This window comes from Pezoporus flaviventris, unplaced genomic scaffold (assembly GCF_033815535.1).
Source record: "Pezoporus flaviventris isolate CSIRO_AGI_PZ_B2104156 unplaced genomic scaffold, CSIRO_AGI_Pfla_v1 ptg000213l, whole genome shotgun sequence".
Lineage (NCBI taxonomy): Eukaryota > Metazoa > Chordata > Aves > Psittaciformes > Psittacidae > Pezoporus > Pezoporus flaviventris.
Genome location: NW_026892761.1, coordinates 13912561 through 13929364, shown reverse-complemented (window position 1 = coordinate 13929364; position 16804 = coordinate 13912561). Strand labels below are relative to the sequence as shown.

Sequence of the window (16804 nt, the reverse complement as noted above, 5' to 3'; positions counted from 1 at the left end):
CACTCTTTTCTACCATACCCAGGCATAATTTCAAGCATTACAATTGTCCCTAATGTCCCAAACATTCTTTTTTGACTTTACTGAAATAACAGTCAAGGTATTAAAAATAAATTAATGTCTTAAACTCTGTTAGAGAGCCTACCTTAATGCTAACAATTAAACGGTAAAATTCAAGTTTACATATATCTGCCCAATATTATTTCTAACCCTTATCTATCTTTTTTTTCAACAGTCAGCCTAAGTTTCCTTTCTTTTTCCTAGACACACATGCACTTTTTCTTTGCAATGCCTCCTGATTTTAATCCCTCTCATATACTCGCCTGCCTACCTCAAGGCTCCTCTCTGCCCTTGCTCAGAAAGGAAACATAAAACCAGCTTTCCTCTTTTATTTTTAGGCTCCTTGCACTATTAATTCAAATACTTCATTACATCCATTCCAGTGCATTCTGAAAAGAAATGCCACATTATTGAAGGAGCTTCCTCAGCCACGCAGATAATACCAACAATTATTACAGGGAACATTCATTTGTAGAACTAATGAAGGTTCTAATTTAAAATGCTCCATAAAGATGCTCACAGATATTGAAGATATCCTCAAATTAACCACTGCATTTGTAACCCAAACAAACAGAGAGGCTGGACTGTGCCTGGTTTAAAGATTTGCAATATGAAACTAGTAGAGACACTAGGCTGACAATCTTTCTATTCAGCTCGGGGTCTAAAGAACAAAGCCCTAGAAAGTTCTTTTTTATTTCTCTCCAAAGCAGTACCTGAAATCTTGGTTGCAATCCGTGTTGTGATGGGTGGCCCAAAGCCCTTGACTGTGCTGGCTTTGATGGTGAATGAATATGTAGTCCCTGGGTATAATCCTACAAAGAGGTGATGTGTTTCATTCCTTAGCTTGAAGACTTTCCCTCTTTGGCTGGACAGGTCAGCACTGGGATCCAGAGACCCAACGGCCTTGTATGTGATCTGCAAATGAAGAACAAGCAAGGTCAGGAGATAAGGAGCCTGCTGCAGCTGGTCTTTCTTTGCTCCCCCATTTTGCTATCCCTGGAGACTGGACATCAAAAACACAAGAACAGATGCAACTTCAGCATCTCCAGTGCATGGTTCTGTATTTGGATGCTGCCAAACAAACACAACAATTTTTCCAAGGCTTTACTTAGAGAAAAACGCATTTCTTCTCTCCACTAAAACCTCAGCATGAGCCAATTTACAACAAAAACGCACAGAACTGCTTTTGGTTCCGAAGCTCAGAACTTCTGCAGCCAACCCAGAGCACACAGCACAAGGGGAAGGACTTCCATGAGACCTTCCCGTAAAACCCTTCCCCCGCACATGAAAACATTATCCATCAAGTTTTCTTCTTTCCTCTCATAAATGGGCTTCTCCTGAGGCTGCTGAAAACAATGGGAATGACAACAAAGTCTGGGGAAGTCCTTTCATTTATGAAATTAAATGAATTTAAATGAAATAAATATCATCAAGTCCTTAGACCAAAGCCCTTCTCTTCTCTGATTTGTAAGTCAGCTTTGGATAGCATCTCCCTCCCCGTGCTGAGCCTCAGCCTGCAGGTTTACCCATGGCATCGTGCCCGGTTTTTGCCTGAGAGAACAAGTCAGCAGGTTACAGGCCTGGAGAGCTGCTCATGCAAACACACGCGGCTGGAGCTAACACACCTTCAGAGCACTCCAGGCTGAAAGCTCACCTCTGGAATATGCTCGAGCTCCATTATGCTTCCCCACGGCCCCCCTGGTGACATACAGACACCTGCAAGTAAAACTCATGACTTATTTACCAGCCAGTTCCTTGCCTGCGTTTCAAATTCAATCCAAAGGCAGCTCAATTTCCACTGAGCTGTCAATATAATGTAACGTGCTCCGGTGCTCTCCTAACCTCTCCTGATATTATGGGTTCCTCGCTTATTTGTAATGAAACACTATGAATAAATCAATGTATGTTAATACACCAAGTCTTCAATTTTTTATGAAGGACTCCACAGAATGCTATTCCCAGCTTTGCTGAAACAGCCTTTGAAAAATTTTAAGTTGCTTTATGCAGATGGAAATTGGTGCATTTTGAGCAAAAATAAATATACAATGCTTAAAAAGGGAGACTTTAATAATAACTGGATAAATAGAGACAAAGGCTGATGCTCCTGGCACCAGAGGAGGTGTGAGGGTGAACCCCATGATTTGGAAAGAAAATGGTTTAGACTGTGCTACACCCAAGATGAGGCAGCACAAATGGGAAGGGCCATGAATCACACCAGACCCACAGAGCAGCAAGAAATTACAAAAGCAGGAATTAGGGCCTGGTTTTAAATTCTTATTATTCACCAGAAGCCCGAGAAAGAGATCTCAGCACAGTGGTCATCGAACCAAGCAAAGTCATGCAGGAAGGAGAAATCTTTACCCTGGCTCCTTCTCCTTAGTTAAGGTGAGGACCATGCAATGCACATGGCCTGGGACAATATTCCCACAGTTCTTATTGCATCAAGGTACTGCAAGGCAAGAGAATCTGTGCAAAACCACCATCAGAGTTGGAGTGAGCACCAAAGACCTTAACGTGAGACATGACCCAGTCAATGCCATAGCCAAGTCCAGAAAGAAAAATGTATTTAAGCTGTGAGGCAGGAGTGAACTGATGTGTGCTCTGTTTGCAAATCAAGCGGTAGAGAAATAGCAATTCCATACATCCCATAGGTGAATCAGCAAAGCAGGGGCTTGGGGAAAATGAAAGGGAACTTCCTACTGCTCACAGCTTGAACCACATGCACAGGATTCCCAGAGAGTGCCTTTGTGAAATCAGGGGGATTTATTCTCAAGCAGACTATAAACATAAATGGAAGATGCACTTGTCCTTGATCTCCATATAAATAAAAGCACTCAGCGACCTTCACCAGCTCTAAAATCACTACAAAAAACAGTTGTTTTTCTTCATTAAAAACCCTGTTCCCTTAAGGCAAATAGAGCTAGAAAAGCTTTCAGGGGAGGAGGAAAGACACTGATTAAAAAACCTAAACCACTTCAACAGCTTTTCTTGTTCCTGTTGACTACAGAAGGGAGTAGAAGGGAGCTTAAAACAACTCGGGCCAACTCACAACGAGTGGGAAAAGAGAAAACTGTACTTAAGAGGGAGAACATCCACAACTGGAGATTACAGTGTGGCAGTTTTCAGGATGACTGCTCTCTCAACTCAGACCCCAGCATTGACTCTAACTAGTTTTGAGAATATGTAAAGTGCAGTAAAGAGAGATCCATGGCACTATCATATTGTGAGATCCTTATTCCTGCAGCAGGCTCTATGATATGAACCTTGCTAAAGCAGGGGATGTGCAGACATTCAGAAAACAGTGATCCTTGTCCACAAAACATGTTACCTTGAACACAGCAACAGGACCTGAATGACACAGAGAACAGGAGAATGATAGTGCAAAATACCACCTGGAGAAGAGAAGGCTCCTGAAGGGGAGACCTCAGAGCAGCTCCAGTGCCTAAAGGGGCTGCAGGAAAGCTGGAGAGGGGCTTGGGACAAGGGATGTAGGGACAGGCCAAGGGGAATGGCTTTAACCTGCCAAAGGGGAGACTGAGATGAGCTCTTAGGCAGAAGCTCTTCCCTGTGAGGGTGCTGAGGCCCTGGCCCAGGGTGCCCAGAGAAGCTGTGGCTGCCCCATCCCTGGCAGTGTTCAAGGCAATTCCAGCTACAACTACATCTCTCCTTGTCAAAGAAGTCCTGTGCAGTGCTGGCTGCCTGCTCCCTCCTGACCCGGGACACATCCAGCACACTGCCCATCCAGCTCTGCACTGCTCATAGCCAGGATCATCTCCAGTTACGGAAGTTGCTGGTATTTCATAGAGTCAAAGAACAGTCTGGGTTGGAAGGGACTGTCAAAGCTCATACAGTCCAACCCTCTGCAGTGAGCAGGGACATCTTCAACCAGATCATGTCGCTTAGAAGCACATCCTTACTGCAATATCTGGGAAGGACCACACCAAATGTATTTGTGTTTCTGCCTCTGTGGCAGAAGAGTTTCTCTTACAGAAAGAAAAGGTGTTGTTATGTACGACTTTTATGTTGGCTATCACGTATAAATGCAACATATATCAGATTATAATCGGGTGAAAAGAAGATACTGAGAAGTTGCCACCTTCTTACTTGATTTAAGTTAGAATTTCTGAAGCAAGAGAAATCTCAGGGAATCGGACACTGAAAAAATTCAACAAGAAACTATGGAAATTTCTAACTCTGGAGTACAGGCACAGAAACACATCTGGAGAAGAAATACATCTCTTTCCTGGAATAAGAAGGACGCTGAACAAACCACCTGCTCTTCTAGTTGGCATGCTGAGTACTTATCTGATTTTCTTGTTCCAAGTGTTGAACCATCTCATTACAAAACAAACAAGAGATTCTAATCCAGAAGATGGGATGACTCAATCACTTGAAAGCAGCTGTCCTGAATTATTTTGAAATAAGCTATTTTAAAGACAAGCCAAGTCATGCAATACTTCTGTGTTGTGAGAAAAGGAAACAACAATATTAATTTAAACACTTAAAAACCTAGACAGAAAACAAATAAAATACTGAAAAAATATATTTAAGAATGTCACTCTGATTGAAATATCAAAAATATTTGGATTTATTCTGATGCAGAACAAATGCAAATATAAAGATGAGGAAATTTCTCACAAGACTGAAACTCTGTGTTTTCTAACCAGCTTTCTGGTTATCTCTTGCATAGCAACATAAGAACAAAGTTGCTTTTTGTCTGCAAACTGGAAGGGCTGTTGTCCTGGGTTCAGCAGTAGCAGTCATGTTTCTCCTCCTCGGTAGCTGGTGCAGTGCAGTGTTTTGACTTTCAGCTCGGGAACAGAGCTGATAACAAGGATGTTTTGGTTTGGCCAAGGGCTTTGTGAGCCTCATGCTCTGCCAGGGAGGAGGGGAAGCTGAGAGGAAGCAGAGACAGGACACCTGACCCAAACTGACCAAAGGGGTATTCCATACCACAGCACGTCATGCCCAGGATGTAACTGGGAGTTACCCGGAAGGGCTGGGACTGCGGGGTTGGAGGAGGTATCGGTCAGAGCTTGGTCGGGCTTGGGGGCCAAGTTATTGGTTGGTTGGTGCTGAGGTGTTGTATTCTCTTCCCTTGTTATTTCCTTTATCATTGTTATTATTGGTGGTAGCAGCGGTGATCTGTGTTATACCTTAGTTACTAAACTGTTCTTATCTCAACCCGTGGGAGTTGCATTCTTTTTGATTCTCCTTTCCCTCCCTCCGGGAGTGGGGGAGGGAAAGAAGGGGGGGAGTGAGTGAACGAGCTGCGTGGCTGGGTTTAAACCACGACAGCTGTCCAGAGTTTGCACGGGTAACGGAGAGCTTACACCCTGGCTCCAGGCAAAACTTGATGGTCCCAAGGGAAATTCTGAGTAGCCAACACTGTTGTGGTTCTAATCACAGCAAAACCCAGAGCAGGCTAAAATACAGCAAACCTAAGAAACATACATTAATAAATCCTAAATCTTCCTTTGATCCTCCTTCACTGAGTTAATGAAATGATTCTCAAACTGAAGCAACAACAGCAGTAAATCTGAAGTAATCAGAAAGTCAGATTGCAAAGGGGTCTGGGAAGGATGAAGAACAGCCACATCCCAATTGGACAGGAGGGACAAAACCCTGGTTCTATCATCCATCCAGCTGGATGGGAATGATGCACTCAGGAGGTGCACAGAGGATCCAAGTCCCTGGTCAATCTGCAAAGTTTGGCTACATGAGTCCAAATTGTTTGTAACATGTAAAGCAGGTCAACAGTGGAAGTACACATTTAGTAGAAACTACAAAAAAAGAAAAAAAAAGCCTTTCTGTATTTAATTTCCTAGTGTTCACTGATATATAGCTGCTATGCTAGACTATGGAGAATAAAACAAGAACAGATGAGTGTAAAGAATGGGATGGTTAGTGAGTTTATTTCTTGTTGTTAGTCAAGCAGACACCCAATTTTCACCAGTGCACTCTAAAGTCCAAAGCATCCCCTCTTGCTCCATCTTCCCCTCTGGTTTTCATCCATTTTAAGAGTTCAGAATGTTAACTCCTGGAAATCACTGAGTAAATATGATGTTAACAACCACAAAGATGAAGACATAATATTAAGAACATTAATATAGCTCTTCTCTCCTTCACAGAGCCTAATTTAACACACTTTGCTAGGGAAACGTGAACACTTTGCTAACTGTCATCATCTGCGACTGGAAAACTTCTATTGCAATGTGAGGATTTATGAAGCTTTCATTATGAAGGGAAAGACCGGAGGAGAGCTATTAACTGAACTAGGAAGCACAAGGCTATTTTCCACTGCAAATCTTACTTCAGAAGAAAACACATAATAAATTAAAAATAAACCAATATCCTTAACCCACTTTTTTTTTCCTATGCCCCTTGGGTGTTAGGCAACTGTATGTGGACGCAAGGAATGGGAGACTGTGGTACTGGAATATATCATTATATATAAAATAACAGGTTATATCTTCAACAAGGATGCTGCGAGGGCTGGAGCAGCTCTGCTCTGGAGCCAGGCTGAGAGAGCTGGGCTGGGGCAGCCTGGACAAGAGAAGGCTCCTGAAGGGGAGACCTGAGAGCAGCTCCAGTGCCTAAAGGGGCTGCAGGAAACCTGGAGAGGGGCTTGGGACAAGGGCCTGTAGGGACAGGCCAAGGGGAATGGCTTGAACCTGCCAGAGGGGAGACTGAGATGAGCTCTTAGGCAGAAGCTCTTCCCTGTGAGGGTGCGGAGGCGCTGGCACAGGGTGCCCAGAGAAGCTGTGGCTGCCCCATCCCTGGCAGTGTTCAAGGCCAGGTTGGACACAGGGGCTTGGAGCAAGCTGCTCTAGTGGAAGGGATCCCTGCCCGTGGCAGGGGGTGGAACAGGATGAGCTTTAAGGTTTTGTGATGATTTTATGATTCTACGTACATAATACATTATGCTTCATTAGCTGCACCTTGAAAATATCTGTTCAGCCTCAGTATCAGCCATCGACCAGAACACAAAACTCCGCAAGGACTTCGCAGGCTGCTCAAGAAGTTCAATGAATATTCAGCAGTTCAGCCTCCTCTTCAGCAGTTATCCTGTGCCCAGGTGCCTGCTGAATCTCCACAAACACAGACAGTAAGCCAAGTCCTGGGAATTTTACTCCCTCTGCATGGTGGAGGCAGGAGAGGGACTCTGTCCTGTGCTTTTTTTTAATCCTAGAATCGTAGCATGGTGTAGGTTGGAAGGGACCTAAAAGGTAATCCAGTTCCATACCCCCTTGCCATGGCGGTTAGTAAAAATATCAGGAGTATAGTTGGAAACTGGAGGTTAAAAAACCCAGAATCCCTGTAGAAAAAAGGGTACATATTGTTAAAAATGTGGTGATTAAACAGGGAAATGCACCATCAGGCAATGTGATAAATTACCCTTTGGGTTTAGACATTCCTTTGGAAGAATGCATTACGGCACAATCATTGGGACCTAAGCTTAATAAAAGAATGAACTGTGATAAATATCACTTCATTGTAATGGTCCTTCTTTTCCCTCCTTTGCTAAAGCCCTTTGGGAATCTGGGATGGCTGTTCAGATTCCCTTTAATTCTGTGAAATAAATAAATTAACAAGACAGAATATTCTGCTCACATCAGGGCTGATGTATCCACTCAGCCTTCCCATGCATTTCATACATTCGAGTAAGCTTTCACACTGATGAATAACTGAGTTGTCAGGATTTCATGTGTTCACAACCTTAAAACTGAGGGCAGCAAGCTCTAATGTCTCAGGATTGAGAGCTAGCCAGTCAAAACAAAAGAATATGCTCATATGTTTCATCCCACCACAGCTGATCCCAGTATACACACCACTTCATCTTCTATCTTTTGTCATAGGGAATTAATCAAACGCAGCAAGCAGAATTTTGCTCAGTACAACCATATTCACCATCAAACATCAGGGCTTTAAGTTTCCCCTCTGATTTTAGCAATTGCAACCTCTTACAATGCAAATGGTAATTACTGCTGTTAAATCAAACACTAGGTTGTACATACATTATGCAACCTTAGATATATTTCCCATTGTAGTGACAGTTTGGGGAAGACATCTGAAACCTGCAAATCCATTACATTATCCCCCTACATCGCCACTGATGTTTTCTGCCCGTCTTTATCAAACAGCCCATTCTGGCGGAAGTCATTGCTAGACCACTCTCCATCATCTTTACCAAGTCTTGGGAAACGGGAGAGGTGCCTGAGGACTGGAGGAAAGCAAATGTCACTCCAGTCTTCAAAAAGGGCAAGAAGGAGGACCCAGGTAACTATAGACCGGTCAGCCTCACCTCCATCCCTGGGAAAGTGATGGAACACCTTATCCTTGGTACCATCTTAAGGCATATCAAGGATAAGAAGGTTATGAGGGGCAGTCAACATGGCTTCACCAGGGGGAAATCATGTTTGACCAATCTCTTAGCCTTTTATGAGGAAATAACACGGTGGATGGATGATGGCAGAGCGGTGGATGTGGTCTACCTTGACTTCAGCAAAGCATTTGACACGGTCTCCCACAGCATCCTCACAGCTAAATTGAGGAAGTGTGGTCTGGGTGATCAGGTAGTGAGGTGGACTGCGAACTGGCTGAAGGAGAGAAGCCAGAGAGTTGTAGTCTATGGGGCTGAGTCTAGTTGGAGGCCTGTAACTAGTGGAGTGCCTCAAGGGTCAGTACTGGGACCAGTATTATTTAATATATTCATCAACGATTTAGATGAGGGAATTGAGTGTACTATCAGCAAGTTTGCTGATGACACTAAGCTGGGAGGAGTGGCTGACACGCCAGAAGGCTGTGCTGCCATCCAGCGAGACCTGGATAGGCTGGAGAGTTGGGCAGGGAGTAACTTGATGAAATATAACAAGGGAAAGTGTAGAGTCCTGCATCTGGGCAGGAACAACCCCAGGTTCCAGTATAGGTTGGGGAACGACCTGTTAGAGAGCAGTGTAGGGGAGAGGGACCTGGGGGTCCTAGTGGACGACAGAATGACCATGAGCCAACACTGTGCCCTTGTGGCTAAGAAGGCCATGGCATCCTGGGGTGTATTAGAAGGGGGGTGGTTAGTAGGTCGAGAGAGGTCCTCCTTCCCCTCTACTCTGCCCTGGTGAGACTGCATCTGGAATATTGTGTCCAGTTCTGGGCCCCTCAGTTCAAGAAGGACAGGGAGCTGCTGGAGAGAGTCCAGCGCAGGGCAACGAAGATGATTAAGGGAGTGGAGCATCTCCCTTATGAGGAAAGACTGAGGGAGCTGGGTCTCTATAGTTTGGAGAAGAGGAGACTGAGGGGTGACCTTATCAGTGTCTATAAATATATAAAGGGGGAGTGTCACGAGGACGGAGCCAGGCTCTACTCAGTGGCAAACAATGATAGGACAAGGGGTAATGGGTACAAACCGGAACACAAGAGGTTCCACTTAAACTTGAGAAGAAACTTCTTCTCAGTGAGGGTGACGGAACACTGGAACAGGCTGCCCAGGGAGGTTGTGGAGTCTCCTTCCCTGGAGACATTCAAAACCCGCCTGGACACATTCCTGTGTAACATTATCTAGGTGTTCCTGCTCCGGCAGGGGGATTGGACTAGATGATCTTTCGAGGTCCCTTCCAATCTCTAACATACTGTGATACTGTGATACCTCCCCACACCGCTCACACAACATCCAACCCCCAGCTCCTGCATATGTTCTGGAGCTGACAAGTAGCCACAACATTTTTGGGTCTCTTTCAGTTAGCAATGTCTCAAGACTGAACCCATCTCTTGCTATGGACCACAGAGGAGCCAGGACCATCACACAGCCACTGTGTGTGTGACTGTGCAACAGCGGGCAGTTTGGAAGTAGATGATCTTTCAGGTCCCTTCCAACCCAAGCCATTCTATGAGTCCATAATGTCAGACCCCAACTCACGTCTTCTCTCACTTTGCTGAGCTACAGGAAAATGAAGCTTTTTCTTGACTTACTGCTGTTTTTTGAACTCACTCCCGTCGTGTGCATCAAGACCTGGAATCACGACTTGGGTTTTTAACCATCGGCTTTCATCGCACCGCGCTGCATGCTGGGGCATGGCTGGTGCACTGCTTGCAGAAGGGGCACTGGGAATAAGGCTCCCTGTCACTGTCACAAGCGTCAGCTCCTCCCGTGCTGCTCAGCAGCAGCGGATGAGGAGGGCAGCGTGCTCCCGACCAGAGCAGCCGGAGCTGTAGGCACAGCCCGCACTAGGGCTGCCCTGTGGGGCCACACACTGCCACCGCGTCACCCAACACTGCCACCTCAGCCCAACAGCCCAGCCACCGCCTGCTTGGGCTGACAGAGAGGTGACAGCAAACCACTGAGCTGAGAGAACAGAGCTGCTGGCATCCCTGAGAACGGAAACCACAGAGCAGCCACAGCTTTAATGCCTTTCTTTTAAAGGGGCTCCAGAGGAGGCCACGGAGATGCTGCGAGGGCTGGAGCAGCTCTGCTCTGGAGCCAGGCTGAGAGAGCTGGGCTGGGTCAGCCTGGACAAGAGAAGGCTCCTGAAGGGGAGACCTGAGAGCAGCTCCAGTGCCTAAAGGGGCTGCAGGAAAGCTGGAGAGGGGCTTGGGACAAGGGCCTGTAGGGACAGGCCAAGGGGAATGGCTTGAACCTGCCAGAGGGGAGACTGAGATGAACTCTTAGGCAGAAGCTCTTCCCTGGGAGGGTGCTGAGGCGCTGGCACAGGGTGCCCAGAGAAGCTGTGGCTGCCCCATCCCTGGCAGTGTTCAAGGGCAGGTTGGACACAGGGGCTTGGAGCAAGCTGCTCTAGTGGAAGGTGTCCCTGCCTGTGGCAGGGGTTGGAGCTGGATGAGCTTTAAGGTCCCTTCCAACCCAAACCAGGCTGGGATTCCATGATTCTGAAAACCACTTAACTGGAGACATTGCTACTTCCCAGTTACACAATCCTCTCTTGAATGAGAATCACTTCTACTTAACGAGAAGACAACCGGGCAGACTCAGTGGTGCACCAGCCTTAGTGGTGTTTATGCCCTACTTAGTGAAGCTTTAGAAAAGCTCAGCGCTCACGTGTCTGGAGCCCAGCACCGGTACATTTGCACCCCACCAGAGTGTGCAGAACATCTCCTTGACTGCCATGCTGTGGAACTTTTCTCCTGTGCTTTCCTATGGCACTTGCTTCAGATTCATAACAGGGTCAGCACAAAACTTCACAGACAGATGAGAAAGAAGTTTGTCACAGGCAAAGTGTGATTTTCCAGCACTACAGCTCATCACACAGCTCATAGGAGTGCCAGGTGAGGGAGCTGGGTGTCCGTGGAGACTGCTGGATGTGTTTCACAGGCTCCACCACTGCAGGTGGATGGAGGGAGACAACTGAAAGACTTCACACTTGGCAACACCTTGGGAAACAATAGGCTATGTAGTTTCAAACCTTGCTTTACATACTTCATGCTCTAACAAAGCCTCCAGAAAACTTTACGTTTCCCTGTTTCAGCAAAATAAACACACAAAAAAAAACCCTGATGCATTAAAGTCTGACCTAAATATTATTGAACTCAAAGTTATCTGATCGGTTCCTTCCCTTCCCAACTCACTGCCTCAGGAAGCAGTGTCCCCCAGGCCAGGGTTAAGATCCAAGTGCAGTGTGACCAACCTGTGCAAATGACTTCTGGTGGAAGGAAACCACCTCTAGCTCCTGGTATGACCTGCAGGTTGTTTCACTGAATTCAGCATGTCCAGAGGGTGCACAAGGTGAAGAAGGTGTTTCACAGAGCACCTCGGCTGCTGCCAGGTCAGGCACCACTGACCTTCCAGGCATTTTGCAAGGCTTCTCCTCTGTTCACCTTACATCTGCATCACTCTCACATAGTCAACACCGAGTTCTGAAACCTCTCTTTTTGAACCCAAGTGTGCCTCACCCCTAAAATACTCAATAGCAACAGCAGCTTCAGATATCAGTGCAAGGAATAGCAAGGAATAGCCATTCCTGACCACAGCTTTCCCTTCCTGCCTTCTACTGGACCTGAAAACAGGAAGATTAGGAACGTGTTCTTAAAATTCCACACATATTCCTTACACAGATCAGCATGACTGGGCTCCTCCCTGGCCACTGCACACCAGGATAAGTGATAAAGATTTAACTGCCCCTTCCTCTTCAGTGACATCTCTTCAGACGAGGGATTAAGCCGAATAACAACAATTAGCACTGCTGAATTTAAACCTGGCCATCCAACGCCTTCTCCCTGCCTAAATTGTACTCAAGAAGGAAAATCAGCTTTTTTCTTCCCACAGCCTCTTGCTCAGGGTCATTCTCATAACCACCCTTCATGGTGGTTCTGCACAACTACCAAATGCTTTAAGAAGCTAAGGCAATACAGGGAGTAAATGATGAAGTAGCATCACTGTCAGCTGAAAATGACAGCAAAGGGCAGTTACAGATTCAGGATACAGAGCCCGAACTTTTGTTATACTGCTTTTTCTGCAGAAATCTGTATCTCCTGGTATTAATTCTATATTTAATCTTGGCACAACTGGAGTTTCAGCAGAAAATTAAAGATCTTTTCATTTGCTTTCCAAAGGTGAAACATAATTGCTGTTCTGTATAATTTTAAGTAGCTTATTCCCCTGCTATAGAGACTCTGCTAAGGTTGCCAGCTACATGAAAACTGGCTCAGTCCCCACTCCTGCTCACACCATGACTGTCTGGAAACACTTACCACTTGCAGTTCCAGGGCTGGTATCCAGCAGAGTGCAAATCATAAACAACCAGAGCCCTGAATGCGGGATATCCTTTAGATTTCAAGTTGAAAGCCGAGAGTGTCAGAGGGGAAGGACTCAGCTCTGTGTTTTTACATCAAAGCACACAAATACTTTGCCTAGCTCACCTCCGTCTTCCCAGCCCAGCACAAGTCTCACTTGATGTGAAAGGTAAGACATAAAGAACATAAGCAACCCCTTCTTTGCCACATATATTATCAGAGCTGCTTGCCTTCTTAGAGTGAACTGCAGAGAGGCACAATCCCTCTATAACACCCTGTAACGGGCTGTTGCTTGCTGTGCTTTTTTTAAGAAGTATAGTATTAGAGATTGTATTCCCCCTGATTGCTTGGGGTGACCTTTGCTAATATGGTCATAGAATCATCACAGCATCCTAGACTGGTTTGTGTTGGAAGGGACCTTAAAGCTCATCCAGTTCCAAACCCCTGTTGCAACACTTTCCACTAGAGCAGGTTGCTCCAAGCCATGTCCAACCTGGCCTTGAAGACTGCCAGGGATGCCCAAACCAACCCAATACCTATGGGCATTACAAAAAACCCCAAATCTTTCTGGATGCAGGCTAAGGAAAGCAGGAGGGCAGTTTTCAGGATGCACCTCACCTGCTCTGACTGCATCCTGCAGTGGGAATGGAGGCACTGGCATGGAGAGCAACCTGTGCACCATCCAGGGATGCTGGGGAACTTGCTGCACCAGTTAGAAACAACAATCAGTGGTAAAAGCTCCAATTTATTTCATAAAGCAAACTAAACCACGCACTTTTTTCATTAACTTGCTGAAACAGGCCATCACATGGGAAGTGGAGGGGGAAAAGGTGCCAGATCAGCTAGTTCAACTCAGGTACATATCCACAGCTTCTCCAGAATGCTCAACCCTGCAGCAGACAGGAGATGACTTAACACAGAAGCAAAAGCAGCACGGACTGGTCAGATGAAAGCTTAAACCCACAACTATGGCTACGTGGGAAGTCTTACAGAGGTTCTGATACTCATAACAAAATAAGAAGCCTGGCTCCACACTTCAACACACCAGCAAGGTATTACTGTCAGTAAGAATACACATTACACCAACCTGACACGCCTAAGCAAATGTTCTGAGCCCAGCAAACCACTCAAGCACACATTTAGCTTCCCTTACTGCCAAGGGAATTTAAAGTGCATTTCTTTATGCTCATCTCCAAAGCAGAGGATAAGCACATCAAGCCCCAAGTGTTCTTATCTTAAGATCAACCTGTGAAAATTTACAAAGGAATTAAAGATTCATCTTCAGTCAAGGAGGCACAGAGCACTAAGGGTGAGAACTCACTTGGAAATCAGCTCTGACACAATCCAGCAGCGCAGTGTTTGGCCTGTCTTTTCTCTTTCACGCATTCCTGAACCAAATTTCACTTCTGTATGTTGAATTTTTGGTCCTTCCTTTTTTTGCCTGGATCTTCCCATTTTCAGACTTGGATCAGAACTGGAAACACTGGCATCTCAAACACCAAATATCCATGAATAAGATGCGTAAGAGAGGTCATGCTTTGCTAACCATCAAATAAGTTGATGGCCTGCAGCTATCATCTTCATACACTGAGGAGCTTTCCATAGCATGCCAGAAAGGCAGAATACACACACTTGAGGACACAACCAGTTTTTGGCATTACACATTAAAGCGAAGACTCTGCAGCGTCCCAAGCTATGCCATCAGGTTGTCGCAGCTTTGGATTTCTCTCACTAGACATATTAAAAAGCAGCCATACAGAAGAAGGGAAAGATGGAAATAGGCTGTGCATTTCCCAAACCCAATGTAAATGAATACCTCCACCTTGTCCAGCGTAATTCCCTAAAATACAGGCTGACCAGTTGCAAAGACTCTGAGAAGTGTTGCAAGTCTAATTCAGCCCTACAGAACCAAAGGGAAGATAACCCAGCTCCCCAGTTAATGCACACCCATCATAAATAATGGGGCAAGAAATTCCTCCTGAAGCCAGGTAAAAATCCTTATTTTAATTTTCTAAGTAACAGCAAATAAATCCACCTGGACTGCTTCAGCTTCTGCAATATTCTAGCAGAAATATGGTCGGCTCTGCAGGTAGATAACAGTGGAGCAAATAAATCTGTATATGCAAAATATTTGCTTGGGATTTAGTGGTTAAGATGGTGCCCTGCATATTAGTATTTACAGCAAGATGGACCATGTTTTCCTGAGCAGCTTTGCAAAGGTTCTTATGAATGTGACTGTGCTGCTCAATAGTGATTTAGAGAGTAGAGCTGCAGCCACGTCTTGTCACAGCGTGGTACAACACTGAGGACCCAGGCCCATCTCCTGGAGTGGATGCGGGGAGATGGAGACGGGGAGGACAGGCCCTGGTGGAGCTGGTACTACAACAGGTTACAGTGGGCAGGCACCTCACCTGCTATGCAGCATCTTCTCCCTGATGCAGAGGGAGCATCTCAAACAGGGAACACCTATGGGTCAAGCAGCTTGGGATAGCTGCATTAGGAGAGCATGAGGAAGCCCTGCACTGCATGAATGAAAAGCAATGCCACCATGGAGGAGGCACCAACCCTTGCCTGGGTGTGATGTGCCTCCAGCACCTTTGTAACATGTGGATATGAGGCACCCACGAGAGGTCCAGCACAGGTGGGATGCCCAGGCTCAGTGGAGGAGACAGGAACACCCCATCCCCAGGTGCACCCCACAGCACAAACCCTGTTTCAGAGCAATGCATGAGTTGAGCCTGGGGGTTGAACAACTTTCTGCCCCTAGAAACCTTTTCTGACAAGCTTTCTACATCTCAACTTCATACATTTTGTATCACCTCTACCCTCAGGGATTGGTCCTATGTTTTCATGTAAAAAAGCCATTCAGTTCCCCCAAACCCACGAATTCCTAATCCACACGCAACATCCTCCTCCATCCCACCCTTGCTCTCTCTTAGGCGCACATGACTTTACACTGTGATTTTACTTTCCACCCTAATCAAAACAGTTCATCGGAATAAATGGATTCTGTGCCTGATACATCAGTGCCTTTGAAGAGACATCACAGTGTTTCCAGCCCCAGGGCTTTGCACAGACTATTTACCACTTCCACTGAATAAAGTCACTGTTGCTCATTTCATCTTGAATAAATCCTGGACCTGATTCTTTATGTCCCAGGGAGAGCCCAAAGTCAGAACAGAGCTGGAAATCTTCCATCACCTTGGAAAAACATCGTTCCTTGTTCCTCAGGACATAACTGCTTTGGAGCAAATACCTGCGATTACAATTTTTGCAGACACATTGGGTACTACATGAATAAAGTCTTGTTACTAATACAGACGAAGTTGCCTCCAATCGGGTTTGCTGCAGTTCTGGTTTATTCACCAGAGGTCTATTTCCACAAAAGCCAGAGGCTGTAAAATGCACAGGGTATAAAGCAAGTTAACAATTCCAACCAAAAGTATGTTTCCCTTTCTTTAAGTGACTTCCCCACCTATGGTGTCTCTGAGCTACCCATTAGCTGAGAGAGCTACAGCTCATTCAGCAACTAAACACCTATGGTAGAGGGGAAAAAGACATACAGTAACCTAAAGTGCAGCAAATGCATTCAGTAGTTCAAAGCTGAAGCAATGGTCCTGCCCAGCCCTTCATAGTGCTGCAGTATCCCTGGGAGCATCTCACTCACCCTGTTGCCTAGACACTGGAAATGACTGGCCAGACAGGGATGTTGGAGGGTAAGGTCTAAAAAGCAAGTGCCCACCAGCCCCGACCCACCTCTGTGGGATGTTCTATTTGTAGCTGCTTTCTCTGGGCAAAAACATCGAGGGAGGGGATTCTCCTCTGCTCTGGGGGGCAACAGCACAAGAGGGACATGGAGCTGTTGGAGCGAGTCCAAAGGAGGCCATGGAGAGGCTGACAGGAACTGGAGCAGCTCTGCTCTGGAGCCAGGCTGAGAGAGCTGGGCTCTCACAATCACACGATGCCCAAATTCTTCTCTTCCCATGCCAGATGTCACCACCCTGCCTCT

At 46.0% G+C, this 16804-nt stretch overlaps 1 protein-coding gene across 11 annotated transcripts in view; it reads right to left on the bottom strand.

The window, feature by feature from the left end:
* The window catches only part of PTPRT (protein tyrosine phosphatase receptor type T), a 469312-nt gene that overhangs the window by 129281 nt on the left and 323227 nt on the right, over positions 1-16804 (bottom strand). For all 11 annotated transcript variants that reach the window (XM_061441416.1, XM_061441421.1, XM_061441417.1 and 8 more), the window contains exon 10: positions 771-972. In XM_061441416.1, the coding sequence (XP_061297400.1) occupies positions 771-972 (202 nt within the window). The remainder of the gene's footprint in view (positions 1-770; positions 973-16804) is intronic.